General features: G+C 35.0%; 1 protein-coding gene across 1 annotated transcript; it reads left to right on the top strand.

The window, feature by feature from the left end:
- The first annotated feature begins 12,112 nt into the window (after positions 1-12,112).
- On the top strand, positions 12,113-16,500 carry fam174b (family with sequence similarity 174 member B). The gene is made up of 3 exons (XM_039684115.2): positions 12,113-12,742; positions 13,957-14,088; positions 14,835-16,500. The coding sequence occupies exons 1-3, from the start codon at positions 12,468-12,470 to the stop codon at positions 14,836-14,838; spliced, it is 411 nt and encodes a 136-aa protein (XP_039540049.2). The 5' UTR covers positions 12,113-12,467; the 3' UTR covers positions 14,839-16,500.
- The last annotated feature ends 3,135 nt before the right edge of the window (positions 16,501-19,635 follow it).

The following is a 19,635-nucleotide window of genomic DNA, read 5'->3' as shown; positions in this document are numbered from 1 at the left end:
GAAAATCTATAGGCTAATATCACTGTGAAGCTGCTTTGATACAATCTGTATTGCAAAAAGCGCTATATAAATAAATGTGGCTTGACTAGTATCTGGATTTGGCTCACGTATCAGTTCACCAATTGCATTGATACTCAGACAGTAGCTTTACGATAGACCAACAGTTTAAAAATCACAACATATATTACACAACATATGTCTGTCATTAGCTATCATTTATGTGGATGTGCTTTACAAAAGGTAAATTTCTTCCAATAATCATGTTTTTGTTTAATAGTTTTAACTATGACCATTATCGTTAAACGATACAAGAACAAAGTTGTATCCAAGTAATGAGACTACGAAGCTGAAAACCATTTAAATGAATAGGTGAAAAACATGTGAGAACTTATTCAAGTGTGTTCAATAAAGTAAGTGTATTAGAGGGACTAATCGAACTGAAAAGTTGTTCCAGTCATTAAGGATGTTTAGGCTGCGGAGACGGGTTTTTTTTTCTAGAATAAATGTAATAATTTAAAATGAAAGTACTATGAAAAGTGTGGCTTAACCACCAAAATGAGAAGCAACACTGCAAATTGTCTGTTCACAACAAAAGGTGAAATTTGCATACGGATACTGATATGTATAAGTCGAAATAAGAGAATTTTAACAAAAAGGACACGAGTTGTCCCAAATGTTATAAAGAAAGAAAATCCCAAATTTCAAAAAAAAAAAAAAAAAAAAAAAAAAGAGAAGGTATGAAGTACATTTAATAAAAGTCAGGCTTTAGAAAAATTATGAAAAAGATTTGTAGTCACAAGCTTCCTTCTCAACGGACGTATGGCATTTGCTTACTGAAAATGTCAGTAGCCTTATCCACAAGTTGAGAATTGTTTCCTTATACTATTAAATTAAACGAGATTTAAATGTAAAGGACATGGGCCAATGCACACTTAATGTGCATGTTTAGTCAGTCCTGTCTGGATACCCATCCCAAAATCAAAAGCAGAAAATGTTTTATCCATCCATCATTCTAAATGTCACAAGTAAAATGGAAATGTTGTAGTGTATTCCAGTATTTATGTGGCACAAGTACAGCCAGTGAAAAAGGAGGCCAAATGTAGAACAGAATGAAGAAAGATGTGTAAAACAAGTTACACAAAAGCAGAATAGACTCCACAAGAAAAGAGTCACGCTGAATGGAAAAAAATGAATAAAATTTGAGGATTTTTTTTTATTCGTTAAGACGACATGCGCATTAACTTCAATGGAAACATATTTAACAAATAAATCCCTCTATGCAAAAATAAATAAATTAATAGATGATGTGATTGGATAACTGAAATAACCAGGAGATCAGTTTCATCGCACATCTCAAAAGTTGGTTTGGTCATTTTGAAATGCCCGAGCCAAAGTCCGTCATCTGAATCATTTGGTATAATGACCTCCAGAATGTCCTCACATGACTGTGTTCCCAAACATCAGGAATCTGAACGCAAGATATCATGACTTCTCTCGCAAGTCATTTATGACATAGGATAAAAGAGCCACAGTGGCTTCCCCGATTGCACCAATTGCCCAGGAAGTGACTATTTTTGTTCTCGGACACATGGGATGGAATCGCTGCTTTATTGGCAAATGCAAGCGATACTCCAATTTTGTGGACAAAATGGATTAAACGTCGAATGAAAACATAGCCGATGAACTCAAGAAAGTTTTCCACTGAAAACAAGATCAAGTGAAGAGAGCACCCAAGCATGCTCAGGTACTGAAGACAAGGAAATGATGTGTACTGTCAAAGAAAAGTGAGGAAAAAAAAAATAAAAAATTTTCCTAACTGTGACAGGAAGCCCTTCACCCCCCCAAAAAAAACATCCTTGGTACCATTCATTTGAGCTTTGAATTTTTTCTTTACCTTTTATATAGACTGCTGCAATTGTAAATACATTTGATGAAACATCCATTTTCTGTCCTTTATCCTTCTACATTTACCTTGGCAAAAATGCTTTCCTAGAGCTGAGAGCCTAGATTCAGCTAAATGACAGACATATGGAGTAATACCTTAACAATACAAATAACACTAAGGACTTACAGAGTAGTCTTCATTTCCTTGATTTTGCCGCAGTTCCCTCTTCAGGCAAACGTCATCTGCAGGGAGAAGGACAATCGTGAGATCAGAGGTAGAAAACCAAACACGGTCAGTTGAGAACTACATTAGCTGCTCGAGGAAGTGTCACATTGCCCTATGATTAATTCAAGCAAGACATTGTCATCCATTTAGTAGTGTAAATAATTAAGCCTGAACCCTACATTGCCTTCAAAAGATTTTCTATTTTAATTTATCTTCCAAATAGCGTCTACGTTTAAGTTAAAGTCCCTACCATGATTCTATGGTGTTTGAGTGGTTGTTAGTATAGCTATGCAGTTGTTAACTTTTTGTGTATATGTCGACGTGCCATCTTGGAACTGTGATAGCAATGTGATAGCCTTTCAGAGGTGAGAACGTGTTGAGCACCATCCTTCAGATGAGAAGCTAAACCAAGGTCCTGACTCTCTGTGGTCATAAAAATCCCAGGATGTCTTTTGAAAGGAGTAGGGGTGTAACCCATGCATCCTGGCCAAATTTGCCCAGTGGCCGCTGTTCATCATGGCCTCCTTATCCCTATATATACTCATTGGCTTCATCACTCCATCTCCTCTCCACCAATGACGCTTTTCCACTGCATCGGCTCGCTTCACTTTTCCACTGCGTGGTACAACTCAGCACAGCTCGGTTCGCTTTTCGACTGCAGTTAGTACCGCTTTAAAGGGGGTGGGATTATAGACTGATCGTTATAGTTTATCTGCACATCAGAATCAGAACATCCGCACTTCGTCCACTGACCATGATTTCTTTTTTGGAAGTTTTTCTTCTTTAATGAAAGTTAAACAAGTAGTTTTAAAACAGGTGCTACTGTGGTGGCTATTTAAATTGTGGTTAAGGAGATTCCCCCTTCCATGTAAAGCGCTTTGAGTCTTGGGAAAAGCTATATAAAATTAAAAAAATGAATTATTATTATTATTATTAACTCTATATTACAGGTTTTTACTATGGTAACTTTTTAATGTCGTGTAAGCTGACGCCGTCTTGTATTGTGTTTAGCAAAATCATCAGCAGATATAGATATTCAGGCTTAGACATGCGTCTAACTACAGTTGCAGACACGGAGTCAACTTGCCCTCGAGTGTTCGCAGACTGGTTTTGACCGTTACAATATGGTGGACAGCTTACATATAGCAGCCCAAGGAAACAGACGAGGCATCTATGTATATGCATCAATCTTTTGTGTTTTAAATTTGTCCAAGTGAAAATAAGTCTGATCATTTAGAAGGTAATTACAGTTACCCTTGCTTCATATGATGAACATTACAGTGCGAGTTACTCACTGAAATGTAATACTCAATATGAGCCATAACTGTAGAGATGCTTGATTTGGCAATCAGACAAAAAAGTTATCACTAATTAGGCTCTATAACTATAACTTTGGGGGCAATGAGGTGACTAACTTAGGCCCCGTCCACACTACCGCATTTTAGTTTAAAAACTGAGACCCTTTGCTATGTTTGCACCTCCCGTCCAGACTAAAACGGGAAAAACGAAGACCTAAAACGGAGAAGTTTAGAAACGCTGCAGCTCCGTTTTGAATCTCTGGAGGGCGTTTTTGTGTGGACGAGACAAAACGTAGGACTTCAGAAACGCTGATGCAGGGGCTCACGCTTGGCTCCATGATTGGGTGTTATCAGTCATGACGCATCCTTCCATGATTCGTCAATCACTGTTTACACCGGCACGCGCATGCCCAGTCGTTTTAATGTGGACGGAGATCATTTCTAATACGCAGATAAAACGCAGGTGTGGATGGAGATCGTATTCGTTTTAATTCTCCGTTTTTTAACGAAAACGCAGTAGTGTGGACGTGGCCGTAGTAGTGGACACCACAGTGAGCAGGAATCGAGGCATGCTGGATAAAATGAAATAGTGTTGGCATGTGTAACAACACTAAACCCAAATCCAACTTGAGCGAAAAACTCTTTAGACGAGAGATTATTATTTAGTGAACTTTTATTGCGGATTAAAAATTGTTGCAGGGTGAATGTACTTTATTGATTTTGTTTATTTACTGCATAAAAAAAGTGAATGAAGTTTGTACTATCACTGTCACACTAGGGACACCGACATGTTATCAGGGTTGAAATAAGAGAAAATTGTTTTAAATGAATGGATAGTTAGTAAATTCAGTTAGAAAAATCTAAATGCTCTTAATGGTTATGCAATAATAATAAAAAAAAATTTTTTTGTGTAACTAAACCCTAAACAACTTTTTTTTAGTTAATTATCAGTAAGACTGCTGTTCATTGTTTCGAGTAAATTTTTTTGACATTTGGGTATAAAGTGTAAAAATGCTGCCCTCTTCAGGTTGAACGGTGGCTACTGCAGTTGAATTTTCCTATTGGATGTTGTGGTACTGCGTTACATAAACATGTACCAGCTCACCACACCCTCAGGTGCACGCCTCCCTCCACTGGGCTCTGCCCACTTTTCCAGCATTTTTCAGATATTGCCATTGGGTGAGGTCAGGCTTTGACCAGGGGTTGCGTTGGCCTTTAAGTGGAGTTGCGGAAATGCAGAATAGTCATATCGCTTAAAGTCAGCCGCTGATACGAAGTATTATCGTTGGCGGGGATGCAATAGTTTACTTATTTGATCAATAATTTACTTGAAATGAGAGTCTTTTTCTATCATTTTGCATGCAAAGATGGAATTGGTGATGTAGAAAAATGTCACTTGCAATGAGATATTTCACCCAAAAGGCGAGCCTGTGGATATCACACAAGCACTATGCAAACTTTGCATGAGAGTTATGCTGGTTAAGGAGTCTCAAGTTAATCCATGAAAGTGAAAGCAAAAACTGACCGAGCATTCGGCGTCCGATGCTGCACGGCGAATTATTTCTTTCAGAGAGCTGAATCTACCTCAATGCTGATAACGGTATATACAATAGAATTTATTAGCTTAATATTTTCCTCTTGTGGAACATACATTAATGAGGGTGAAAAAACTCAGAAGAATCAATATTTCTTCTTTTGTTGTTTTAAGATTATTGTGCCGTGTTCAGGCCTAAAGCCTGTTATTAAGCCTATATAATTTAGTAATAATATTGTTATTAATAATAATAACTAATAATGTGTAATTGTGTTGTTATTGGTATTACTAGTGTCATTAAATGTTTTATTTATGTGCTATGTAAAGGCTTACGAAAAACGATGTCACCTTAAACAACAACTGTACATGTGTTGCAAGAGTGGTCATGTGGTGATGTCATTATGAAATTAGGGAAGGCAAGTGGACAGGTAGGACCCAATATACTTGATAATACCAGCTCAATAATAGAATTGAAAATTTCATACATTAATGGGAAGCGAGCCAATAATCGCCTTGATAACGTCAAAGGCATCAGCCATTGCCAAAATGACTACCATCGATATACAATACTATCGTCATCATAACCCGAATTTTAGGTATAGTCTGAGACAAAATTGGATTTTTTTTTTTATTTATTAAAATTGATGTTTGTAACATTATTTAGGTTATATTTCGCTAAACATCGATGCGAGTGAAGAGTTCATAGCTAGTACCAAGATTAATGTTATTTTTTTATTTGTTATATTCTACAACCGTTTAAATATCTTGGGCAGTGCAGAATTTGTTGAAATTTTTTAGAATTAAGAAAATGTTCTGGATTTATTAAAAACAATAATTTGTATTATTATTATGCATTTGCTCAATTTGTATAAAAATTGCATTGTTAACTATACTTCATCAAGTTAGTGTTTTAAAAACATTAGTGAATGAACCACTTAGTGGTTACTTAACTATATGGAAGCTAAAATAATGTACGTCATACAGGATTCCTTAAATTGCAATACTTACGTCAAAAATCCGTTTCCTCGTCTTTCTTTTGACATTTAGGAGATCAGGAACCCTTAACGACAAAAAAAAGAGTTTTCGTTAGATTGAGGATACATCCTACGATTTGAGTTAGAGCACACCTAGTGGTGGTTGATAAGGTTATAACGGATTGCGCAAATGTATAGTGTATAGTTCAGTTAGGAAATACATTAATGGCACTTACATTTATATGCCATGAGACTGAACAAAACTCCATCATCTTTTATCCAGTTGTTTCGATTCCTGTACACAAAAAAAACATTTCGGACAATTAGTGTTATGTTGTATATCTTACATAGTAATGCTCACTTCGGAGTCAAAATGTTCAAAAGAAACTATTTCCGTCATGCGGTTTCTATACATGAAATACAAATTCTTTAGTTAACGTTGAGGTAATCTGCAAGTCCTATTGTTGATAAATTCTTAAAGTACGTAATTTGACAATACTTCAAACGCTGAAGATTATACATAAATAAGCAACCTTTGATATAGAATCATCACTTAAGGCTCATGTTTTATTTTTAATTTATTCTCTTACATCCAACATTAGTAGTAACATTTGTTTCTAAACAGCAGTGAAGTGTTCATTATTTTACAGGATAGACCTCATAATATATTAAAGCTAACATTTTACACTTGAAATAAAGACAACTTTAACAGTATTACTTTCTAGGTTATATGTTTCTATGACATTGTGGCAACTAGAGCAATAAAAAGATTTTACAGATTTAATTTGACTTTTTTTATATTTATTAATAATTGTTGTATAAATGTAGGGCATTTAAAACTCTAAAACAGTACTAATCAGGTGAAAATGTACTTTACATTCATCTCTGTTCAAAAATTGAAAAACTGAAATAAAGAAACATGTTTCTACATTTTTTTTAAAGAACATATTTTTTTTCTTGTGGACTACAATGGGTTAAAAGCCAACACCCTATTATTTAACGTCGAAAATACAGCATAAATGTTTTCAAAGCACAAGAAATAAAAGTGAATACGTTTATTTAAGTTCATTCTCAAGTGGAAAAGAACCATAAAATGAAATGTTTAACTGTTACATTTTATACAAAAAACAATTCAATCTTAAAATAAAGTAAAACATCAAAATGTACTAAATCCAAAGGCAAGTTGACATCCACAATGTTCTTTGACCAAGTTCAAAACCATATACATCTGGAAGGGAAGATATTATTTTTTTCAGTAATTAACACAATAAATGCATTAAAATGTTCAATAAAATTGTTTATTCAATGAAAACAGTTGAAATCAACAAAAAAGACATTTAAAATGTTGACACAGGAAACGATACGTCCCCTATTGCATTATTACAACAATATTTCAATATAAATTATTTTTTTCCGTTCTCGAATGTTACAAGGACATTTTGTCCTCTCAAGGACAAAGCGAATTTAAAATGCGTAGACAGTTAAATCCTTGTTTCTCTTCGTTGCTGCCAGTTGAAATCTTCACGGTCTTCCTGCATCATATCCATGCATTGTTTTCCTAACAATTTCACGATGTTTTTACCTTAAAATTGTCGATTAAATCGACGGAATGCCCTTTTTCAGTACTTGGCAATGGCCCCATCATGGCCATTTTACAACACCTCGTCGAACCCTCTCCTTTTCCACCATATTGGTGCGTCTTTACCACTCGCTCAAACACGTTTAGAAGTTAAATTTGTAATGAAATCTTACCATGTTCCCACCGTTGCGATCTGCTCTTTTAACTGAACAGGTCGACGCCATTCTCTTCGTTGGTATTCTTGCTTTTAACGAGTTCTTCTCTCTCAGACCGCGCCGCATCGCCATCTTCACCCGTCACAGCTGTGTCTTCTCTCCGTGTGCGCGCGCTCCTCGTCCTCTCGGTGCTGTTATACTGATCAAGTGGACGGACAGCCCTGAGCTTCAGCGTAAGCACAGACAACTTCCTCTCACTGCAGCATTCTGGGTAGAAGAAACGCAGCATCCATGATGGTGTATGGAAACTAACTTTGGAATTCAGCGACCGAATAAAAGCTCATTCTTTTACACTGGCATTCTGACAACGCTGCAATTTAACGACAAATATCCATACGACAGCAAAGCATTCCTATTTCAATAATAATAATTAAAAAACTGATAAAATAACCACTTCGCTTAGCCTGCTATTGTGTTGTTGACTTACATGATGTAAAGTACATTCTTACAGTAGATTACCGGTCAAAAGTTTGTAAACATTACTTTTCAATTATTTTCAGAACTTTTTATGTTTAAAGAAGGTTAGAGTCATCAAGCCTGCATTTATTTGATCACTAGTACAGAAAAAAAAACAGTAAAATTGTGAAATATCATTATAATTGAAAATAATGGTTTTCTATTAATATGCTTTAAAATATAATTTATTTAGCCTGTGTGATGCAAAGCTGATTTTCAGCATTATTATTACAGTCTTCAGTGGCACACGATCCTTTCAGAAATAATTATAATTTATTCTCAAAATTTTTATCAAAGTTAGACACAGTTGTGCTGCTTAATTTTTATTTTTTTTTGGAAGCTGTGATACTTTTTTCATGAATTCATTGATGAATACATAGTTAAAAAGAGCAGCATTTATGCACAATATAAATCTTTACTTGTCATTTTTTAACACATTTTCCCTTGCTGAATAAAAGCAGATCAGCACTGAAGTCTGGAGAAATTATGCTGAAAATTCATCTTCGCATCACAGAAATAAATTACATTTTAGTATATATAAGCAGAAAACCGTTATTTTACATTGTAATAATATTTCACTATATAAATATTCTTTCTGTATTTTTTTTATCAAATAAATGGTGGTTTGATTAGGAGGAACTTCTTTAAAAAAAAAATGTGATTTTTTCCAAGCTTTTGACTGGTACTGTATAAAGCCATAACTTTATATAACAAAGCAACAAATCTGTTCAGATTATAATCCTAAAACCAAGGGAATTAGCTAGGCCTATATAAATCAACTTTTATTACAGAAAAATGACACATATTGACCTCAAGTTAATTTTAAAGAAAAAATAAATTGGAAAAAAAGAAAGTTGTTAAAAAATTGAAAGTTGTTACTTCTAAAAAAGTAATCTGTGACATTGTTGAATATCAAAGTTATTTGTTTACGAGGGGTTTGTGGAGACATTAATGTTTTATATTTGTGGATTAAGAATATAGTTAGTTTTTATTTTGAACCAGGTGCAGCCGCCGAGTGAAATGTTACCAGTGTTAATATTTATTTGTTTATTTATTTAAAAGGCTACTTATTGTAATTCATGGGGTCATTATCAAGTCATTCAGACATCTTTGATATTTAAACCTAATTGAGCGATTGAATTTACAGTGTTGGTATGACAAAAGGTAGCCTACAGGTTGCAACAGCCCAAGTCAAACCTCCATGGTTTATATAAAACACTTTTGCAATATAAATAATATAATGATCGAAAACTCATATGAAGTTTGTATAAATATTTATAACCACTATGAATATGACAGTTCTTTTTTGCGAATGGTGCACCAGAACCTCAGCTCTTGTCAATGGCTCATTTCTCTCCAACAGCTAGTCTGCACTCTGCATACCTCAGTTGGTTTCTTAGCAACTGTAATTGTATGAGCCTCGGCTCCCTCCCCCTCTCCTCTACAGTCATGCCACGTAGGCAATGGAAAATGCAGCAGGTGGACTTTTCATGCAAGGTAGCTAAACCTTTAGGTTTAGATAGCTAAACCTACCATGGTTAGGTTCGCTAAGGAAGCGAGCTAAACTCTATCAATTATTTGTGTACAAGCTATGGCATTTCAAAAACAAAAATTAAAATACAGATAGAAAGAGGTGTTAAAACCAGATGCCAAAACCAGACTAAATTATATTTTCCTTTAATACTAAAAATACTGTATAATAAATGACACCATATATTGACCCTTTATATCTGCACACAAATGGAAATGGAAATGTTTTTGTGTAGTATAATAAAACAAAGATGTGAAATTAATTTGGACTGAAAAATAAAACAATGTAAGAGCCCTCTTGTGGTCTTGTATGACTTTTTTTGGGGTTGTTTGGACTGTGGAGCAATCAGCAGCGCCCAATGAATTTTTGGTTTGAGGGCCATCATGCAAATAGAAAAGTTTGACTTTAAAATGAGCTTTTTACAATAACAATCTGGGGCCGGTTGCATAAACCGCTATGACTAGTCTTACAAGTTAGTCATCAATTTAAGACTGTTAATAACTTTTTTCAATCAGGCCTAATTTGATACCGAAAAGAAATACTGACTACTCCTTGACTAACTTGGTCATAGACACTGTCTTAAAATAATGGAGACAAGCCAAAGGGCAATCAGTCTTACTTTTTGCCTTCAAATTAGACCAGTCTATGTTTTTATGTTACTGACTTAAAGCAGTTATGAACGGTCTTAAGGAAAATAAATGTGATGACTTACTAGTCTTTCTGCAACTGCCCCTTATTTTCCTGCATGCACTGACAGAAAGGTCAACTGACTGCATCTGTGTAGATTGCGCCACCATGTGGCTAATATGAACAATGTATTTATTTTACTGTTTATACGTTTCTCCACTTTGAGAATAATTGAATAACTCCCCCAAAAATCATAACCATGGTCCCATAACTACAATTTAGCAGTCTGAAACACCAAGGACTGCGTCTGCTTATAACTTTTACAGTTATTAAAATATTTCAAAGCTTTATCTTCGTTTAGGTTATGCATGTATTATTATTATTATTAACAACAAACAATGCATTATACATGTTTGGTTTTAATGTGTATTATTAATGTAATAATATATGCATTTCTATCCAGGAGAATATGGACTGGGAATCCTCTGTTAAATAGTGTTAAATAACAGGATGAAGCACAGGGAAGCCAAGCCTAATCCAACAATAACCCATTTCCTTCTCTTATGACCTGAAGAGATCAAATCATGCATGTATTCTGCTGAGATCCACTATGGTTAGTAAAGGTTTTTTAATGGCCCTTTTGAGATTTTCTTCAACAACAGCCTCTTGCAAAGCACTATACCCATCATGTAGAAAAGTACCACACACCACATAAACATTAGGCTATTTCCAACTTCATTGGTTCCTTCTTAAAGGGATAGTTCATTTTGAAATTAATTTTTGATATGTTTTAGCTTAACTCGAGGGCATCCAAGATGTAGGTGTCTTTGTTTCCACAGTATTTTCAATTTTGATATTTTTAGGTCAAACCGTTCTTGTCTGTCAGTCATATAATGCAGGAATATGTGGTCCACCTTAAAGAGCATGCACAGAGAAGTCCAGATTAAACTGACTCGTAAGTACACATTGACGGCCTAAGACACGAAACGAGCGGTTTGTGTGAGAAAACAAACAGTATTTATATCATTTTTACCTTTTGTAACCACAGCCACAAAGCAACCGCGCCCTCAGATCACTTGGACTTGGCTGTGGTTACAAGAGGTATAAACAAATACTGTTCATTTTCTCACACAAACCGCTCGTTTCGTGTCTTAGGTGTACTTAGATAGATAGATCGATAGATCGATAGATCGATAGATAGATAGATAGATAGATAGATAGATAGATAGATAGATAGATAGATAGATAGATAGATAGATAGATAGACAGACAGACAGACAGACAGACAGACAGACTGTTGGGGGCAACACATTACAAGTGTGTCACGAGGTACGTAATTAGATTACAAGTTTTAAGTAATGCATACTAAATTTTACCTACAAGAAAATATCTGAGTTACTTTTTGTTTGAGCTGCAGCCTACAGGTCTGAATGTGCATTTCATTAAGCCTGATGCTATTAGTTTTACTTTTGGTGTGAAAGGGCCCTACATTTGAAAAACAAACAGGAAAGCCCAGCCCAGATGGGGAAAAGTAGGCCTAACGTAAGTAACGAAATCAATTAGTTCCTTTTTTAGGGATAAATGCAATATTGTAGGCTAATATGCAATAACATAACACATAGCCTGCATTTGTCAATTCAAATTAAAAATGGTTGATTGTCTGATTTGTATACTCTCGTGAAAAAAAAAAAAAAAAAACAATATTTCGCCAACAACTATCAACAGGCGCTCTTGTTTTATTAAAGCACGTTGGTGCCAAACCGTGATGCACATTGGTTCCTCGTCCGTCTGGACCCTCCCGGAGCTCTTCCGGGTGTGGATAATACACATTTCCTCCTGCCGACACGCATTCCCAAGAAAACATCCTGAACGGACCGAGCTGCGTGCAAGACAGTGCAAACCAACGAATGAGACAGGGCACTTGAGATTGAAGACAGATTATGAACAGATACTCGCAAGATTGTGTTTGAAGAGCGATTGTGAGAACTGTGGAATATTTGAGATGTCAGACTCAGAGCATCATTTCCCATCATCCGTCAGACAGCTGTTGTTCGTATTTCGAGTTATAGAGCGCCGAGCTTCTTTATATTGACTCTTTTCAATATACAAAACATCAAGTAAACGGATTAAATCGGGAAACAAAATGTGGCCAATGCCATCTTATTTTGTTTTTGCTCTTATTGTCACCATTGCCCAGGAGCTGAACGGAGAACCACACGATACGCGTCCCTCAGCGATGCAGTTGAATTCAACATTACCGCCGCAAGAAGATTCTTTATCACATAATACAACAGATGCAGCAGTTGGATCTCGCATTTCTACCATTTTAAGGGATCTTCCTACCATCAAAAATATTTCGATTTTTATCTGCGTGTTAACAACCTTGCTTATTACGTGCCTTGTCATAAAAATATTCAGGTAATATAAGTTGCTATATATTTAACTGGTGTATTATTGTGTATTACAGTTAATCTGTTGGTTTTAAGAAAATGCCACTTTACTTTTAATTGAAAATGGAGTCCTTTTCGATTCATTGGTAGGCTAAATGTCTCTTTAGATTTCGGGTTGGCTTGCTTAAAGATAGAAATGAACACACACACACACCATTTAGGCTATGCAGAATTTGTCAATTTCAGAACATGCTGGATTTTCTGTTGACGCCGATTCGTTTTCCCTGACTTAATCCTCTTTGGAAGCAGATGGTTTGCCTGTTGGTTGGAAACCGAACCGATTTTTATTCAGAATCTTATTCGAAATCTGATGATTTTCACGACGTTTGGTCGGACTTCGAAACTGCAAATGCGAATGAAACTAAAATACTCTGACAGTCTCCAGCTTTTTTATATAGCAAATAAAGTGCAGTCTGACTTTCGAACAAATGACTCTTATGAGTCGGTTCTCTTTGTAGCGAATCAAAACACTAACCATAACGTTTGTGTATTGTACAACGTAGGCTACCTAAAAGCTCGCTAGACTTTAAAACAGTGCAGTCACTGATTTCAATACCACAACATGTAATTAAAGTTAGCCTATACATTATTTTTTATATCTTTATCCTATATATTAGTTTTGTTGTGATATGATGAATGACCTACATGTTGTTGTATTTTTATTTATAGCCAGGATCATTTTGTCACCTCTAAAAAGTCTGTCCCTTTTTAACACACCTTCCAAAACAATTGTATACTTTCTGATTTATATTCTATCGGTTTGAAAATGAACTCATTTTTGCAACAGATTTTGGAGGGGAAAGAATGGCCATTTCCACCATTAACTGTTAAAGTCAGCATGAAACTTCCAGTGACTGCTTCTCGAACAAGAAAACAATTTAGGGCGGGAGTGGTGCGATTAGTCATTGGGAATTGATTTAATTGGATGGTTGTGGTTTGCTATTGTTGTGATCTCACGTGAGTGACAGGTTGTCCCGTCCTTGTGCCAGTAAACAAAAATAAGCTCTGATAAATTATTTATAATAAATACTGCAATATTCCATAAAACATTGATATAATGGTGACTTTAAGGAATTAGAATAATTTAGATGAATCAGAATTGCTGCTGGAAAATTCAAATAAGCTATTGAATGTATTTAATAACCTCACTCACCATGTTCTCTCTAACCCTGGTTTGAATAGATCGGCAAAGAAGATCAGAAAAACACGAAAGTATGACATTATCACAACTCCTGCCGAGCGCGTGGAGATGGCACCTTTAAATGAAGAAAACGACGAAGACGACGACTCGACCCTGTTCGATGTCAAATACAGGCGAGTGCTTTACCACAACTTGCATTATGTGCAATGACATGAAATTAGGTCTCTTGTATTTAACATTTGTACTCTTTTAGTGATTTAATTTGTAGTGCCTTACCTTTGCTTGCTTGTTGATGAAATTGGCATTTTTAAAAACAAATTCAAGGGAAGGGGAATAATAGTTCAACTAGTGGAATGTGGGTTTGGCTGGCTTATATTGGATTTCTGTTCAAGTCTGTCTATCAATTACAATCAGTCTTACCAGGAAAACAAGACTGTTTCTTTCCTGATGGCTGACAATGCTGTCTGCAGTGAGAACGACAGGGGAATGGTGCTGAAAAATAGGACTTTTGTCTTATTAGAATAAAGTAGACTATTAGCGGAAAAGGTATTCATAAGCTGTGCTTTAACTAACATGGCACACTCCTATATTCTCATTAAATAAGACCAGTGTTTTAAAACCCAATAGTTGTTTATTAACTGTGAATGGTCTTGGTGAGTGACCTCACGGGTCACAATGGAAACAGTTTTGTTATTTGGAGGGTTAGTGAGCATCAAGAGTGGACTTCTCCCTTCCGTCCAATTGTTCTTTGACTGAGAACATGTTTCCTTTTTGCTGGGCATGGCTCCCTGTTTATAAGCTTTTTATTGGCAAATGTGTGAGGCCAACCAGTTTGACAACTTTTATTTCTCATGCTTGAAACTTAATATGCTTTTTAATTTACCTAATCCTCTTATTTAAATTCTTTGCTTACTTATAGGTGAATGAAGAGGTGCACACTGTTGAAGAGTCCCGTATACCCCTGCGTGTGAACACATCTCTACAGGGACCTTTGATTTAATTTCCTCAGAGTCTTGAAACTTCAATGGAACATGGCGACAAATTATATCAAATGTTTCTTGGTGTTTGTATCCGTTCTGACATTCCAAACCAACAAAAAATGAAGTTTTTTGCAAGGAACTTTTCTGTTGGAAGTACATAAAGATAATCAATAGATTGATAAAGAAAGTTTTCTTTGCTCCTAATGAAGGAGGCACTAAAGTTAATCCCCAACAAATCAGTTATTGCTCTTAATTATTGCACATTTTTCCTTTACCCCCCCAAAAACATTCATGTTTGGTAGAAAGTCTGTAATTCAATATGCATAATTGCTCTTGAAAGTATGAGGCAGCTTGAACATTACCATCACAGTATATCACATTAAAGCTATTTTAAGTCATTTTTCGGGGGGGAATGTGATCATATACATAATAATAAATAATTGCAATTATTAATTTAAAAACCCTACACATGGAGCTCAAATGTTAGGTTAATTAAAGTTGTTTACTTTTAAGTGATTTAGCTGAGCTTGAATAAACCCAAAGTTTTTAAATGAAATAAACAAGAAATGCGATGTCATAGTTTGTTTATGCTCCAATACAGATTGTATACTAATATCTGTATATATTGTATGCAAAGTATTCATCTGAAATAGTTTATTTTTAGAAAGATATTTTGATTTAATAAGAGTAACATGTTTCAAACATCCCTATATTTAGAGATTTATTAATGTACTAACCACTAATCGTGCATATTTACTGTATAAGGGTTGAATGTATGTCTGAGAGGGGACGCGTCTTGTTGAGTTGGGAGAATACTGTTTCCATGATGCTGCTCTCTGAGGTTGAGGAGTGTTTTTTATAGTCACATGCACACCTACTTTTTTTATTGAACTGGTTTTTACAGTGGAACACTGCAGTGCCACACATCACGAAGGGTTTAAACATATTAAGCTGTTATAGTACTATGCCAGATTTATGTCTTTAAAATATCTTAAGGCTACAGTGATGTATTATGTGACTTTTCTTTAACTTCAGTGTGACTTTATCTTATTTTGAAGCTCCTATTAAGATGTTAATGTGAATGACTATTGTCCAGCATCTAAGGACCAATAAGAAGCTGGTTTTTTTTTCTGACTTGTCTAAAACCAAAGTCAAGTATATGATTCTCTCTCTCGCTTTCTATTCTGTGTTTGTTCAAATTGTTTCCAATTGCCCCAATTTCATCCAAATCTGAATATTCATACTTTGAAGTGAAGGAAAGAAATAGGATGCTTAAAGTTTTAAACCTAAATAATTGCTGAAGTGACTGCAAAATAATTGAGATAAAGTGTTTTTTCTGCACTGTGTAATGTGTTTTCCCCCTTAGCATTCATTATAAATTCAACACGTCTTAAAAAACATGCTTTAATATTCTCCTGGTTTTGTTTGTTAGTCTAAACACTGGACACAAAAGTTGTTTTATCAACAATCTTTTCAAAACAATTTTTATGTCTAAGCTGAATTGTAAATGTTTGTTTATGAAGAATATCAAATCATAAATGTACTTTTTTTTCATTCATGAGTAAAATAAATCCAAAATGCAATAAAAATCCTAATTAAAAACAAGGTTTGTCAAATGTGTTGTTTAAAATGTGGGTTTATGGCAAGCCGTTTAAACGTACCAGTAGACCTACATACTCCATTAGGTAAAAGTACTTTTTCATTCATTCATTCATTATACAAGCTACTAGTGCTAGTACCTTTTTAAAAAGACAATATCGATACAAATTTTTTTTAGATAGGCTACTTGTTCATTATTAGCCTAGTACTTATTCAATAGATACCAGTACCTATTACTTGTTCATTAGAAACCAGTACTTATTTTGATAGTGACTAGTAAGTATTAGTATAGTAAATTTAAAGTAGTTCACTTTTGAAAAAAAAATTTGCTGATAATTTACTCACCCCCATGTCATCCAAGATGTCATTCTTTCTTCAGTCGAAAAGAAATGAAGGTTTTTGATGAAAACATTTCAGCATTTTTGCACTTCAGTGGGAACCAAACGGTTCAAGGTCCAAATGACACTTTCAGTAGGCTACAAACTGCAAACTGTTCAAAGGGCTTTAAACGACTCCAGACGATGAATAAGGGTCTTATCAAGCGAAACGATCGCTCATTTAATAAATAAATAACAAAGTTTAAGTTTTAAAAGCTCAAATGCTTGCCTTGCTCTGTTCTGTGACGCACGTTTGTGACTCTCCTGTTCGAACTCGGAAAAAAAAATTGTTCATTTTGATGAACGAGTTCAAACAGGAGAGTCACAAACGTGCTTTCACAGAACAGACCAGACCAAGACAAGTGTCCAAAATAAAATCTTTTAAAAATCATTTCATGTTGGTATAATAGTGTCATTGGGTTCATTCAACGAACGAAACGAACGACTTGACTCGGAAAAAGATTTGTATATTTTGATGAACGAGTTCGAACAGGAGAGTCACAAATCGCTGGATTAGCTGTCAGAACGATTTTTCCAGCGGATGAACGATAAAAATATTGACAGCCAATCAGAATCCATTCTGCTTTAAAGAGCTCGCGCATTTAAATCGACAGACGAAGTAAACAGAACTGGTGTGGACCATAGACTGTAAAACAAGATGTGGACAGAGAGGGAACCGAGGTAATACACCATAACCAGTAACCGGTTATCGTTATAGTTGTCATGAAGTAAACAAGCCTAACTCTAATAATAAAACAAGATGTCTGCATCTATTTTTATAATAATGGCCCTTTACACATGTTGATACCTAGCAGCTAGCTCTCTTAGTTTTTGTCACTTCATTCACACAAGAAAGAAAAACTTCAAGATGCATTTCAAATCATAGTAAAACATAATATTTAAAAAAAGAATTTTAATAAAAACATAAATAAATCATAATAGAACAAGAGAATGGACCACCATTTAGTTTATGTGATTTGTATTCATAAATTAAAAAAAGTTTGTTTAAATTTAAGTAAGATTTTTTTTTTACTCATTTTAAAACTCATATTATGAATAATATAAGGATTATTCAATTCAACTTGTCAGAATGTTTACAGTAATTAGAAATGCGTAAATAAAAAGGCTAACCAGGAGGCAAACACATTTTGTTCCACACACAACACAATTCTGGCTTTAAAAATTCATTTGAAGGTTTATGTGGAACTTTAGTGTAAATGAGCCTTTCATCCTTTGTGGCTGTTCCCTTCTAAATTAACTTAACAGAATATTGTAAAGTCCCCTTTTGACGGACATAAAAGGGCCTTTTCCCCGTGATAAACTTTTGCAAAAACAAACGAATCATTCTACGGGTACAGCTACTCCTCGCGCGTTGGTTACCCACAAGACCTTAAACACACCACATTTCCAGAAATAAGCCTAACAAGACATAACTCCACATATTTCTCATAAAATATTGGCTGAAATACTGTTATGTGGCTCACAGATCATAAATTGTTTCATTTTTACCAGACCGAATTCATCTTGTGGCATCCTGTGCTAAAGTTGTTTTCAACTCAGTTCCTGTCTTTCTTTTTCTTTTAAGTCTAGGACGCTTTATTAACTGAATCACTCTCTTGTAAGTAGCCTCGGCTCAGAGATCCAGCATCAAACCTAATATGCATTTGACTACACAACCACAACCTGTCTGGGTTTTACCAATGAAGACAAAGCAGCTCTCCTCCCCGTAAGCATCAGAGCTATTTTTGGTGTAGAGTTAATAAGGTCCTTAACCACACAGGTCATTCAATAAAAACAGAAACAAAAGGATCCCCCTTTTTCCTCAAAACCAGACACTGTGGTAATCATTAACACATGAAAGCAGGAAACATGGACATCTCTTCCCCTCGTCCTCCCAGCTGTGGCCCGCAGTCAGTCGCAGTGTAATTAAGTTTAGTCATATTGGTTACAGACCGTTTCTCTTTCTCTCTCTCTTTTTTTTTAAACACAGGGGTGCTTTTACGGATAAATGTCTTCATTATGCCGGATAACCTGCTGACGTCCGCAGTGACACAATTATCTATTTTTAACTTAAATGGAGACATAATAAGAGCAACATGTAGTGCAGTGAATGCTTCATGTCAAAAACACGACAGATCACATGGTTCAGAAGACACGAGAAGCCCCTCTCTGGGTTGGGGGATATATAATATTTCACTCATTTTAATTGACTCCCTCATGAAAAAATGTTTACTTTTATGAAACCGTCCTCTCAGCCTTTATCAGGCCTCAAAGCACATGTAGCCTAATTCAATTTGTCAGCTTGTTTTTGGAAAAATTCTTTTTTTTGAGTCAATAAACAAGTGTCCAAAATAAAATCTTTTAAAAATTCTCTCATGTTGGTTTAATATAGTTGTGAAACAACTTTTGAACAATTTGCCAGGATTACGCCTTAAGTTTAGGTGCGTTTCATATATATTCCTAAAAAATGTTACATCTTGAGACGAAACAATGGCACTGATATATATTAAGATATGCTAGTGCAAGTTGCTTTCAGTTAAAACAGCTTAAACAAGTATTTTAGTCTGGGACTAGACTCAATCCTTGTCTGTGAGACCAGGGGAATAGGTATTAATTTAATTTAAAAAGTCTAAACGAATGCCATTTGATACCATTAATTAAAAAGTTAAAAGTATCTCGCATCACATGAGATTTTACAACCGGAAGTAACTAACCTTGCATTGTCATAAAATGGTCAAATTAGAAATTTTATGAGACTTGTTGA

Source organism: Pimephales promelas, chromosome 10 (assembly GCF_988280905.1).
Source record: "Pimephales promelas chromosome 10, fPimPro1.hap1.1, whole genome shotgun sequence".
Classification (NCBI taxonomy): domain Eukaryota; kingdom Metazoa; phylum Chordata; class Actinopteri; order Cypriniformes; family Leuciscidae; genus Pimephales; species Pimephales promelas.
Note: the sequence above shows the minus strand (reverse complement) of the source record. Positions and strands in the feature narration are given on the sequence as shown.

Excerpts from the sequence above, each read along its gene's own strand:
- fam174b (XM_039684115.2), top strand. The coding sequence starts at position 12,468 with ATGTGGCCAATGCCATCTTATTTTGTTTTTGCTCTTATTGTCACCATT. Across the intron at positions 12,743-13,956 it reads CTTGTCATAAAAATATTCAG|ATCGGCAAAGAAGATCAGAA; the intron begins GTAATATAAGTT and ends TGGTTTGAATAG.